Here is a 14,239-nt window from a genome sequence, read left to right as displayed (position 1 = left end):
CTTTGAGCAGAGTGGAACCATAGAGGTTATCTCATCTAATATTCTCATTTGATGAAACTAAGGATGAGAGAAATAAAGTGATTTGCTCAAGGGCAGCCCTAGTAAATGACAGGATCAAGAGGACATGTCTTTCCACTAGACTTTGTTGGCTTCCTTCACTGGTATGATAGAGTTCTTGATCAGGAAAGCATGGTTGATGAATCACTAACTTCTGCTCATGAAACCAATATTACACTGCATGTTAACTAATTAGAATTTAAATAAAAACTTGAAACAAACAAAAAGCCAGAATGCTGCCAGGGACTAAGATTGATAGCTGTAACAGTTCATATGAGGTGATTTCAGCTATAGTTGATTGCCTGCTGTCAGGCTCCTATGTAGAATTTGTCGGTTTCTGGATTTAGGAAATGATATGAATTCATTTTAGGTTTTTGAGCTAAGGAGAAAAATGAGGGACATAATTTGAGGCAGACTGTTTTAGTGTTCATATATGAGGAGTGAGTAAAAGTACTCTGTCCAACTACAGGCTATGCTGGTAATCTGGTGGGAGGTGGTGGGTTGGAATTGGATCAAGGCAATGCTAAAAGGGGAAGGGAAAAGGTGGCTTGGGATGTTTTAAATTGAGAATGTAAAGGAGACTTAGTGACTGATGAAATTTAGAATAAATAAGTAAATATACAAAAAGAGGTTTGAGAAGGAGAACTTATATAGAGAGGGTGGATGATGTTTGAAGTGGATAGCAGATCTAAAGCAAGCTTTTGGCCATCTTGGGGTGGAGCACCCAGAAGTGAGGACTGGATGGTTACAATACACAAGTCAGAGTTGGATGCTGTGAAAGAAATGAGACTAACAGAGAACACAAAATAGAACTTTTGTAATTTGTTACTGTGAATGAAACAAGAGACAACAAAGAAAAGAACTCAGGGAAAAAATTAGGAGATTATAAAATCCCAGACTCCAGGGAGGATGTTACCAGTGATAATCAAGTATGGTTGAAAGGTTAGGGGTAAGAGGACTTAAACTCCTTCCAGTTAATTTTTAACCCGGGGGAGAGGTATCATTAGGAAAGCTACCTGAAAAGTTATAATTAGTATCATGAACACTTTTACAAATTTTGTAATTTCCTTTTTCATTTAATTTTTTACTTAATTTCAGACTGTGATAGATGCCAACATTTTCCCAGCCCTCATTAGTATATTACAAACTGCCGAGTTTCGGACAAGGAAAGAAGCAGCTTGGGCCATCACAAATGCAACTTCTGGAGGGTCAGCTGAACAGATCAAGTAAGTACTAACCAGGTAGCATCTAGTAAATTAAAAAAAAATTATGTCTACTAGTTATGAGTGCTCAATTCTAACCTCTTGGAAGATTGTTCTGAGTTTCATAACTAGACTCAAATGTGTATTTAATTCTCCCATTCCTTCTTGCTGAAATAATTCCAGGATAATAGAAAGCACAGTTGAAGTTTGAAAGAAGTTATTTATAACCAGTTGTTTGGCCTACTCTGGAGTTTTTTGGTCAGAAAAATCTTAGTGTAGCAGGTTACTTGTAGAATCCTTGGAGTCCAACTTTAGCATCTAACTCTTGCTATTTTTAGTTTAGGTATTTTAATAGAATTTGATGAGACTTAAAAGAGGTTTATCTTAGAATAAAATGCCAAATTCACTAGAGGCAGTGTCTCCCGAAAGTCCTATTAATACTCTGCAAAAAAAGCTGTATTAGCTTGAGACTTAAATGGCCTCTTGGGTGGCTTATAATTTTAATAGCTATAGAAGGCAAAAAAATGGACAGGAATCAGTTCCTTAAAGGAACATCATATAATTAAATGCTAAATTATGGACATTCAGTATTTCAGATTTAAAGAAAAAGATCAATGATGAAAAGATAAATGGAACTTAGACTCTTCCTAGCCTGCCTTAACTTTCTTTATTGGGAATTCAGATGAGGAGTTACACGAGTATTGCAATAGTAACGCCTTCCTTATATATAATATCAGAAAAATAAAGCAATTTCTCATATTGTTGCTTTGTGGGTTAAATGTTAGCACTTAACCAATATTAGTTTTTAGTGCTCTGTTTGGAGTTTAAAAATGTAAAAGGTAGTCCTAACATTTCAGAAGTTGATTAGGTACAAAAGATAACTCTGTGCCTAAAATAATAAAATTTTTAAAATAGATTAACACTGCAAATAGCTATTTTGGTAAACTTCATCATGGACGGGTTTTCAAGGAAGGTTTCTAGTGGTCTTCAGAAGCAGTTTGTATGAGATTAAGGTCTTTTTCAACCTCCCAAGATTCTAGTTCTGGTTCTGGGGTATTATGATTATAAATATGCCACCACTGATAATGACATTTATCCCAGTAATGGCAGTAATGTAGAAGTTATAATACGGTTTCTTAATTGTAATATTTAAACTTATATACATATTTCTAAAACATTCCTAAAATACTGTGGTAGATTTCATCAGAAAGTATTCAAGGGTATTTTGCTCTGTTTAGAGAAGAGTGGAAAGGCTACTTACTATTCCTTTTTAAAATTCAGTATAGCTACTTATATTAATGAAGTTCATGATCAATCTCCTAGCAGTTTCTTCTTAACCAGATGAAGAGTTGAAAAATTATTACAAAATTATTACAGTCCAGATCACAGAAAATAAACTGACTTTATCACTGACAAAAGGCATCTGTGTGATTTTGCTTATTCTTATTCAATAGAGAAGATTTAGATGGAAGAATCAATTAGAGTAACTTAGGAAATACCCATAATTTTTAGGTTAAATATAATCAAATGCTAATACATAGGTTCTTAGGAAGAATATTGCCTTGAATTAGAGAAAGTTTCATGGAAGAGATGAAACTTGCCATTGGGTAGAAGTTTGGTTATTGTGGAGGAGAGCAAATAGTATGAGGGTGTGAGGGAATGTGCACAGGTAATGTTATTGGAAGAGGCAAATCAATATTGCTATAGGTTATGCTTTTGCAAGATGAGGAATTAAGAATTGGTAGGTCTTGGAAACTGGGATGAAGGCCTTAGTCGTGAGTATTGATTAGACTCATTGTCTTTAACTTTGAGAATAGTATAAGAACATAGTATTTTGAGGAGGAAAGAGCAATTAAGATGCCATTGCAGTAGTTAGTATACAGCCCGGATTAAGATGGTAGCATGAGATATGGATCTCAGGAGGGGAAGGAAAGTTCTGTAGGACTTGCTGGCAGGCTTTAAGTAGCAAGGAAAGGGAAGAGTCAGAGGTAACTGGGGAAGATGGTAGGTGGGTACCCTTCATAAAAATGAGGACACAGGGAATCCCTGGGTGGCTTAGCGGTTTGGCGCTTGCCTTTGGCCTGGGGCGTGATCCTGGAGTCACGGGATCGAGTCCCGCATCATGTTCCCTGCATGAAGCCTGCTTCTGCCTCTGCCTGTGTGTCTCTGCCTCTCTCTCTCTCTGTCTCTCATGAATAAATAAATAAATAAATAAGTAAATAAATAAATAAATAAATAAAAATAAAAAAAATTAAAAAATGAGAACACAGAGGAAGGAATAGTGGGATATAATAGTGGTGGTTAATACCTGTGTATTTTTTCTTTATACTTTTCTGTGTTTTCCAAATTTGCAACTAACGTTTATAATCATAAATAAAGCTTGGTTTCTGTTTTTAAAGATTAATTTATTTGAGAGAGAGAGAGAGAGAAAGTGCAAGTGGAGGAGGAGCAGAGGGATAGAGGCAGAAAAGCAGATTCCCCACTGAGTGAGGAGTCCAGTGCAGGGCTTGATTCCAGCATCCTGAGATCATGAGCTGAGCTGAAAGCTTTTTATTTTTATTTTTTTAAAGATTTTATTTATTCATGACAGACACACGCGGGTGGGGGGAGGGGGATGTTGGGGGCAGAAACATAGGCAGAAAGAGAAGCAGGCTCCATGCAAGGAACCCGATGTGGGACTCAATCCCGGGACTCCCGGATCACGACCTGGGCCAAAGGCAGGCGCTCAGCCGCTGAGCCACCCAGGTGTTCCTGAGCTGAAAGCTTTTTGTATTGTATAATCTTATAGGTTATGGTGAATGCATGTCCTATTTCTACCACTGTTGTGATATACAGGATAGTTCTACTGCCCTAAAAAATCCTCATTACTACTCATTCACCCCCCCCCCCCCCAAATCCCTGGCAGCCACTATATTTTTTTATTGTTTTTTTTTTTTAGGGAGGGGGGGAGAAGAGCAGACGGGAAGAATCTTAAGCAGGCTCCACACCCACCACAGAACCACAGAACCTGATCTGTACAGGGCTCAATCTCATGACCCTGAGATCATGACATGAGCCAAAATCAAGTGTTAGACATTTAATCAACTGAGCCACCTAGGCACCCCACTTTTTATTGTCTTTGTAAAAGTTTTGTCTTTTCTAGAATGTCATGTTTGGAATCACATAGCATGGAGTCTTTTCAGACTGGCTTCTTTGACTTAGTATGTTTAAATTGCCTTCATGTCTTTTCACAGCTTATTTCTTTTTATCACTGAATAATAACCCATTGTCTGGATACACTACAGTTTATCCATTTACCTATTTAAGAACATCTTGGTTACTTACGGTTTTTTTTGGAATTATGGATAAAGCTGCTATAAATGTGTACAGGTTTTGGCATGGATCTGAGTTTTCATCTCAGTTGGGTAAATGTCCACAGCGTGATTGTTGGATTGTATGGAAAGCTTTGCAAAAAACTGCCAACCACCTTCCAAAGTGATTATCTTGTGTTGTAGTTCCACTAGCAAAAAAATGAGAGTTCCTGTTGGCCCTCATTCTTGTCCGCATTTGGTATTGTTGTGTTTTGCATATTAATAGATGTGGCATTTTTTTAAAAAGATTTTTATTTGAGAGTGAGAGAAATGGAGCATGCGCATGAGCGGGGATGTTGCGGAGGACGGTGCAGGAGGAGAAGCAGACTCCACACTGAGGAGGGAGCCTGACTCAGGGCTCAGTCCTAGGACCCCAGGATCATGACCTGGGATGAAGGCAGCTTCTTAAACGACCGAGCCACCCAGGTCGGTTAAGAAGCTGTTTTAATTTGCAGTCCCCTGATGATATATATTAACGTTGTGTATCTTTCATATTTTATTTGCCATGAGATCTTTTGACCATTTTTAAATTATTTGTTTTTTGGGGATTTTAAGAGTTCTTTGTACAAAATAGAATTGGCCTTTTGGGTCTATGGTGGCTTTAGCACCTGTTTCAGAGGTGTGGCTACCTACAGAAACAAAAATGAAATTAGCCAAAAGTATACTGTTTTGATGAGTTGCTCATATTCAGAGTAAGAGTATTAAGTTTAAAAAAAAAAAAAAAAGAGTATTAAGTTTCTTGGAGTCCAGTTAACGTTGGAGGGGGATAAATGGAGATGGTATTAGAGAATTGGTTTTGTTTCATGTATTTGTAGCTTTGTGAGAAGATGTAGCCAGTTAGGTTGAATGGGTGCTTATTTTTATCTCTACAGTTGGAGGATGACCCACTTATCTCATAAAAGTTTTATGAAATTGAAAGCTTTAACTAAATTATTCCTTGTATTAATTTAGGTACCTCGTAGAACTCGGTTGTATCAAGCCACTTTGTGATCTCCTCACAGTCATGGACTCTAAGATTGTACAGGTTGCCCTAAATGGCTTGGAAAATATCCTGAGGCTTGGAGAACAAGAAGCCAAAAGGAATGGCACTGGCATTAACCCTTACTGCGCTTTGATTGAAGAAGCATATGGTAAGATAGTGTATTTAATAGATGTCCTAAAATTATTTTCTTCTTGCTTTTCTGACTTGTCTACATCTGTCAGTGAGTGCAAACTCATTTGAAAAATTTGTTCTATGAATAATACTGTTTAATAGGCAGAACTGGAAAAGAATATGAATTAATTGTGAAGAGAAGTGAGTACCCTTCAATTTAGCCATTGGACCCTAAGGATCTTCCCAGTTCCTGGACTCTGCTTGCTTGCCCTCGTGGGTACTCTTGAATTTTTACTACTCCATCTGAGCCTCAAGAAAATCTGTATCTACTGTAGATGATGCCAGATTCTGTTCTGGCAGAAAATCTTTTCTCTTGTAAGATTTAGAGTTTGCATTTTGGATTGTGTCTCCCAATTCTTGTGTTCTTAAAGTGTTCCTGACTCTAAAAGTTTCATCTTGAAGGTTCAATATGTGCCTTTTGTTTTCTTCATTCTTCCAATCTCAGTGTTAACTGTACTCTTCATCATTAGATTACTAATGTATATTAACCTTTTAGTTTCCTAAGTGATTTTAATGCATAGCCAAAACCATAGTGGTTTTCAACCACTACTCTAGGGTTTGTTTATTCCTAGGATTGGAATTAGGGATCACAGGGTATGTTCTTCTTCATTTACCAGATAATGCAGAACTGTTTTCCAAAATGATTTTAACTATTTACCATTTTAAAAAAAATCTGATTATAAAAGCTACACCTGGGGCACCTGAGTGGCTCAGTGGTTGAACATCTGCCTTCAGCTCAGGTTGTGTTCCCTGGATCCTGGGATTCGAGTCCTGCAGCGGGCTTCCATGGGGAACCTGCTTCTTCCTCTGCCTCTCTCTCTGTGTTTCTCATGAATAAATAAATAAAATCTTAAAAAAAAAAAAAAAAAGCTATACCTACTTAGTATATTTTGAAATGTATAAAAAAGGAAAATGTTCCTGTACCTGGAGATTTTTCTCCACAGAAGTAACTTGTTAATTTTTTTATGTATATGTATTTTAATGTGGTGATATATAAGAATATGTTTTTTTTTTTCCTTTGAGCAATAGTAACATTTATTTCCAGTATTGCTATAGCAGTCAGCTTGCTTATGCCTGCAAGTAAAAGCAAAACCTAGCTCTGATGGGCTCAAACTTAGTAAAGGAAATATGTTGGCTAATTGTTTCAGTTGGACTTCTTAGATTATGCAGTAGAAATTGATTCTGGCTGTTATTTTAAGGATGTCATATTCGTTTGTTGACATATTCAAAAGCTCTGAACTTGGATCAGAGCCAAGAATTAATTAGGTCATAGATACAGTTCAAAAGGAATACTTCTGCTGCTGGCCTCGGACACTGGATGATGTGAAGACCGTTATGGAAGTTGCATCTGGTTATTGCTTGCATATGTATTTAAGATGTCAGTTTGTAATACTAGCATTCAGATGTAATCCCAGTGATATTTTCTGTGTTGTTAAAAAATACTAAAGATCGAAGTAGAGGAGAAAATCTTCCTTTACAGTAGGAAAGGAGAGATGGCACAATACAATTTCGTTGGCATTTCCAACAGATACATACAAAAAAACATATATGTATTCACACACAGATTTTTCTTTATTCCATTCTAGGTCTGGATAAAATTGAGTTCTTACAGAGTCATGAAAACCAGGAGATCTACCAGAAGGCCTTTGATCTTATCGAGCATTACTTCGGGACCGAGGATGAGGACAGCAGCATTGCACCCCAGGTTGACCTTAGCCAGCAGCAGTACATCTTCCAGCAGTGTGAGGCTCCTATGGAAGGTTTCCAGCTTTGAAGCAATACTCTGCTTTCATGTTCCTGTGTCAGACCAGGCTACCCAGTCAAGTCCTCTTGTGGAGCCCACAGTCCTCATGGAGCTAACTTCTCAAATGTTTTCCATAATACTGTTTGCGCTCATTTGCTTGCCTTGCGCACCTGCTCTCTTACACACATCTGGAAAACCTCTGGCTCTCTGTGGTGGAATACCCTTCTAATAAAAAGGGTAACCAGAACGGCCCACTCTTACGGAAAATCCCTAGGCTTTGGAGATCCGCACTTATATATTATAAGAGTCATGGGATTATACACATATTAATGTGGCTCCCTTTCTTTGTGGGGGAAAAAGAGGACTCCTCCTCATTCCCTTTAAAGTGGGGAAAAACACTGATATTAAAAGATGAGACTAAACCTTTATCTTGAATTTCACACAACTACTTGCAACAAGGGAGATGTTTAGACCTGTTGTGTACACTTCAGAGTACTTCTCATGAGTTCTTCCACAGTGAACCCTTGGATTACCTGGTGGCTTTTCTAGCCAAATTTGCATTAATCCTTACTGAGACTGGATGGTTTTCTTTCCTCTATTGGCGCCATTTTTCACAGATATTAAAGTTAAAACCATCCGCTCCCTCACCTTCAGCCTTCAGTGAATGTGCTTTCTAGTTGTCAGGAATGCTGAAGAATTAACACTTTGACTCTTAAATGTGATACTGGTTTGAAGATTCCCTTAGAGCAGAAAGGAGAGGGGCACATATTAATTTGTATGGCTATTGCTTCTCTTTGGTCTTATGTGTCTTAGGATATGGAAGTGGTTCGATTCTAATGCTGGTATGAAGATTTAGAATCCTTAGTAATCGAAACAATATCCTGTAATTCAATAAAAAAGTAAAAAAAGAAAACACAAAAAATCCCTCCAATTTTCCCAGACTCAACCAGTGTGACTAGAGGCTGTGTTTCTGCATTAAAACAAATGTTTCAGGCTTTGTGGTCCTGATCAAGGTCCTCATTAAATTGGAGTTTACCCTAGGTGCTTTTCCCCTCTGTGACTGGCAGACAACACATACTTTTACTAAATAAAGGTTACTTAGGGAAACTTTTTTTTTCTTAGCCAGGTGCAGCTGGATTCTAATGTATTCATGCTGCATATATGATCCCTCTAATGTAGCATCCTTATCTTAAATAATCATCTTCTCAACATAACCTGTTCAACCCAAATAAGGGCAGTAATTTTTTTTTTTTAATAACCTCATGTTCCCTAATCATTTCATCTCCTACTAGTACTGCCCAGTCAACTCCCCATAAAATAAAAAGTTTCTAACTTCTGGCTCATTTAATGATAACTGCAATGTACCTGCAACTGGCGCTTCCAGTACTGTCTTCAGTGATCCACATTTGTGCTTGGACCGGAATGAAAAAATAAGCCTAATTGCCAAGAGAACTGCAACTGAGTTCAATACGACTTCTTGGTGCTAGTTGGCCATCTTGACTCAATGTTGGGACACACTATCAGAGAAGATTTTTTTGTTGATATACTATTCAAAATGAATTCTGAAAGAAAAGTTGCTCACTTCTGTTTTAAAGAATACCCTTTTAAACCTCTTTAATCTTGTCCTCTTCTAGAATTCATTATAACCCCAAAATGTAACTATTTGGAAGTTCCCCTGACAGGTTATCATACATCTCTGGTAAATCCTGCTGAATGTTAGGGATATTCAGAGCTTTCATACCTCATCATGTTGATATTTAAGCAGCCAACTTATGTAACCTGATTTAAACTTTTAAAAAGTCCACTTCAAAGTAGAAAGATACAAAGACAAAGGACATATATCAGCCAAGTGTGTGACACATTCTTCGCATCCACTTTGTAGTTGTGTCTGTGCTCTGGATGGATACCGTCTGATGTCTGTCTGTTACTGATGGAGCAGCCACTGCAAAACTAGTCAACTCCCATCTATAACTTTCTCTAGTGCTGCTTTGTGCTGAAAGGACATTTTAGTTTACTGCACTTGACCTGTAAAAGACTTTGATTCTTTGTAATTTTAGGGACAAATTAGGTGTTTAATTTAAAGAAAAAAACTTCAATTTTGCCTTTACATCACATTAAAATATAACTTCTTTCAGAAGGGTAATAGAAGCACTGATTCATAGTAAAAATCTTGTTTTTAGCTTTGACTTTTTTTGTGGCTGAGTTTTTTAAAACTGTACATCACTGGTAACACATCATTTCTCTAGGATGTTTTAAATTATGTACCTTCTATTGGATAATTTTACAAATTTCAATTCATTTTTGATGAGCCAATTTGAGTGGAAAAAAGATAAAGCACACAAAGTTGTTTCCCCAGGTTAGTAGGAAAATAGCATACACTGGGAGTTTTTGCAATTGCAGGTGTCTCAGTGAATGAATTAAACAAAGTCCATTTAACTATTGTGGTCTATTTTCTGTCTAAAACAGGAATTTATCTTGCTCCTGTTCTACAAGTTCATGAGCCATGAGATGAGCTAATTTTTTTTTTTTTTTTTGGAATAAAATGTTATTAACATAAAAATTGGAATTAACTGAAGGATAAATCCCAGCATAACTGTTAGAACTGATAAAGCAGCCTTTTTGGTTATAGAAATGAGACTTTAGGAGGTAACTAAGTCCTAATTTCAGTTCTCTGCCTGCCAGATTGTATTAATGTACGTTGGATTTATTGAAACCCTATCACTAAGATGTTACTCATTACAAAAGCATGTTAATTTCAACACAGGAAAACTCTTCTGCAATATATGCTAATTGGGGGAAGTGGCATGATTATCCCTCTCCCCCCACTTTTACCTCCAGACTTTCAAAGTATGTTCTTTGAAATGAAAACTTAGGTGGGGGAAAAACACTGACAGCATTTGGGATACAAAGGCACCCTGCATTTGAAGGACCAACAAGTAGATATGGTTGGACTGAGAAAAACCAGGAAAGGAAAACAGATGAGAGTTTTCTATGGAACACTTTAATTCATGTAATTATCACTAAGTAGGGCCCTTTTAAACCTTTGTCAGCTACACTGTTTTTGAAAACTATTGCCCTAGGATGGTTTCTTCCATCTGCTAGATAAAGCCAAATGGGCTCTGGGCCATTTTTTCATATTGCCACAAATTTAAACAATGACAATTATCCCATAATAAATCTGAATTATTCCAGATTGTTGCTAATTTTGCCTGAGGAAAAAAATGTAATATATTTTATAAACCAAACTTTGTCAATTAAATCCTGTTGTACATGGCCACTCACAGGCAACTTTGAATTTACTTCTCTAGTGCTAAACATTTCAGTTATTTATAATCCCCTAATTTGGGGTTGTGTTATGAAAGGGTTTCCTCAATTTGAAAGATTTTTCTTTCTTGCTGATTGGTTTTGTGAACATATTTTATATCAGTAGGCAAGTCTTTGCATATTAGTATTTTAGGGCTTGGGGCTTTTCATATATATTGCAATGAAATCTTGATGTGTAAGGATGTTTTTCAGTAAAGAAAAGGGATCCACTTTTAGAAGGGCATTGTTTGCTTTTCATATTTATATATTATGTTCTACCTCCTACATTCCAAAATTTGCTCATATGAGAAATAGGTGTACCTATCTATATATGAAGTCTCAAATCTGGACTTTTTGCCATCTGAAATTAACAGAGCCACTTTCTTCTGTCTTCATTGTTGGGTGAGCAGAATAAATAGGTATCTGCCAAGTTGGAAAACACTTTTAGCTACCTTTATCAAAAGTTCATTATTGGGATTGGGCACCTGGCTGGCTCAGTAGGTAGAGCATGTGACTCCTGATCTCAGGGTGGTCAATTTAAGCCCCACGTTGCACATGGAGCCTACTTTAAAAAAAAGTTTATCTTAAAGAAATTTTACAAATAAAAAATCTGCTTCCTCATGGGGCATCTGGCTGGCTCTTGATCTCAGGGTCATGAGTTTGAGCTCCATGTTGGGAGTAGAGATTCCTTTAAAAAAAAAAAACAAAAACTAATTTTTTTTTTTTCTTAAGTTAAAGTAACTGAAGGCCAGATGGGGCACTAGTACAGTAAGTCTGCTCTAATATGGAGAGTATCCTATAACATACTTTATTGTCAGAAAAGGATAGGTACTAACCGTGGGTACCAGGACATCACAAAAATGTGGGATGAAGCAAGTTATCCACTTATTTTAAAAATATCAAATAGCCACTGGGTATAAATTTGGAAATTTAGGGCAAAAAGAAAAGATTAAGGATAGATGAAGTTTTGCTTTCAGTTGAGGGTAGAAAAAGCCCCATTCTCTTTTCCCATGGGTCACAAAGGCAACTAGGTCTTTGAGCCTCTGTTTTGTGCCAGGTGCCTGCCCGGGTTAAGGGCTCCCATTTTTTCTCTTGTAATCCTCCAACTTGCTCTTCGAGGGAACTGTCACTGTGATGTAGGTGACAGAATCAAGACTTAGGAAATCTACTTTGCCCCAAGGTCACAACCCTTAGACGCTGAATGTCCAGTGGTGGGAAAGAGCCCTGTAGGTTTTGTCTGGAAGAAAGCAGTCATGTGGAGGTCTGGGGTCAGGAACTCCCAGACCAGACTTAAACAATAGCCACAGCTGGACCAGTCTTTCTGGCTCTTTCTCATCAGCACCCTTAAAATAACTAAGGTATAAAGTTGCTTTTAGGTTACGTATTTTGGGAACATAAGAGCCTCTCAGCCCAAACTTCTTTTCCTTTCTGTGGTGCTATAATTCTGTATATGACCTGACAAAACAACAGAAGTCAAAAGATATATATGCAAATAATTGATTTTGAGTTTAGTAGCATAATGGGTAAACTTAGAAACATGTTTCCATTCAACAAACTCCAAAGTAGAAGTACACAGGGAAAGGCTTTGGAATGAAGAATTGGGTCTTAGCAGTGGTATCCATGGACGTGAACTTAACACAGCTGACTTCCTAAAGGAATCTCGTCCCAAGGAGTATCAAAAGATAGATCACCTATCTATGTTGTTGAGTTATGTTCTGCTTACTTCATTATTATGACCACTCTATGTTGTTTTTCAAAGTGTTCTTACGCTTTGATTTGGAATGGATCTGATGATTCTTTGTACTTGAATGTGGTCTGTCAGGCCATGGGTGAGTGCCTTGCACATAGTAGACTATTCAATAAATACTAAATGACTGAAGGAATATGCATCGATGTGATATTAGTAAAGGGTACTTGGTTATAAAAGAAAATTCAAAGAATTCTTTTATGCTGCTGTTTGAAACCAGGAATTAACTCTTAAGACTTAATGTCTCAATATTTAAGTGTTTAAATGTGGTTACCTTTCAGGAGGACATTAATTTGACCTGAAGTTTACAAAAGCAGACAGTCATAGCAGTTCATTATATAAAAACAAAAAAACCTATACCTTCTGTGAAAAGTTACAGGTATATTTTACAGGGTAACTTATAATAACCCCATGTATCTGTATTATCAAAAATAGCACATTAATCTCTTCTGTCCTATTTTAAAGTTAAGAAAAAACCTTTTTGCCAATTACATCCAACTTATCTGGAAGCTTGTGGTTGCCTTAGGCTATGAAACAGGGTTTTTGTTTTTCCATTTTTACTGCTGTATGTATTGCTGAGCGATTCTACTGGCCAGGTATTTTTTTCTGAAAACAGAATCTTAAAGCAAAATATAACTAGTTCCTGCAGACTACACTGTCATCTATAGTACAAAACAGCTGAGTTTACAAATTTCATTGCCTCATCTAACCACTTGGGCATTAGTGATGGTGAGGAGAAAACAGAAACCCAGACCACAGTGGTGGGGAAAGAGCGCACAGGTTTGAGAGAGAGATGGAGAGGCTGAGGTGTAACCTACCATATGAAGAGTACAGAACTTTCCAAGATTAAGTTGTCATTTATGTCCTCTAGAAGTCAGTGACCGTACTGGTTTGCTAGGTATAGTCCCAGGTTTTAGCTCAGTTAGCATCAGTTGATTATTTTAGTGTTCCCTTTCATTTTAAGATGGCTCTCAGTTTAGATAAATTATAGGCCACTCCATATTTAGTCCAAGTAAATTTTTATTTAAATTGCTACCTGTACTAAGAAACTACATAATTCTATTATGCTTGATTTTTGAGAACAGGATTTGGTAACTGGAATTGCTGTGAAGGGAGTCTGTCAAGACATTCCTTAATACAGGACTTAATCCCAGTCCTGACACACATACCCAAAACATTTATTTAAAAAAAAAAATGACCTATTTGTGGCATTTCTACTTAGAATTATCTGCAAACTTGACTGCGGAAAAGGGAAATAAATCTTTCAATCATTAGGAACTCAGTTCTAAAACATTTATGGGAAATCTAAAGTAAACAAGTTGACTTCTAAAGAGAGGGAAACTTCTAAATCACCTAACTGAAGATTAAGAGCAGCAAAAATAGAAATTGTTAAAAACAGGACCACCTGAGGAACTCTGTTTGAGAGCAGCAAATGCAAAGCTCTAATTACGATTCCTGCCACTTTGGATTTACCTTTATCAGTATTCCTTACTCCTACACACTCCACATTGATGCTACCCTCTCCCAAGGACCTAACTACAAAATTCTTTTTTTTTTTAAATATGTATTTTTTAATTTTTATTTATTTATGATAGTCACACAGAGAGAGAGGGAGAGAGGCAGAGACACAGGCAGAGGGAGAAGCAGGCTCCATGCACCGGGAGCCTGATGTGGGATTCGATC

General features: G+C 37.0%; 1 protein-coding gene across 4 annotated transcripts in view; it reads left to right on the top strand.

The window, feature by feature from the left end:
* KPNA1 (karyopherin subunit alpha 1) overlaps positions 1-12,688 on the top strand; it is a 69,725-nt gene extending 57,037 nt beyond the window's left edge. For all 4 annotated transcript variants that reach the window (XM_072724977.1, XM_072724984.1, XM_072724991.1 and 1 more), the window contains 3 exons: positions 1,156-1,283; positions 5,561-5,739; positions 7,349-12,688. In XM_072724977.1, coding sequence (XP_072581078.1) covers positions 1,156-1,283; positions 5,561-5,739; positions 7,349-7,536 — 495 coding nt within the window. In that variant the 3' untranslated portion in view covers positions 7,537-12,688. The remainder of the gene's footprint in view (positions 1-1,155; positions 1,284-5,560; positions 5,740-7,348) is intronic.
* The last annotated feature ends 1,551 nt before the right edge of the window (positions 12,689-14,239 follow it).

This window comes from Vulpes vulpes, chromosome 1 (genome assembly GCF_048418805.1).
Source record: "Vulpes vulpes isolate BD-2025 chromosome 1, VulVul3, whole genome shotgun sequence".
In the NCBI taxonomy this organism is placed as follows: Eukaryota; Metazoa; Chordata; class Mammalia; order Carnivora; family Canidae; genus Vulpes; species Vulpes vulpes.
This window is presented reverse-complemented; position numbering and strand designations above follow the sequence as displayed.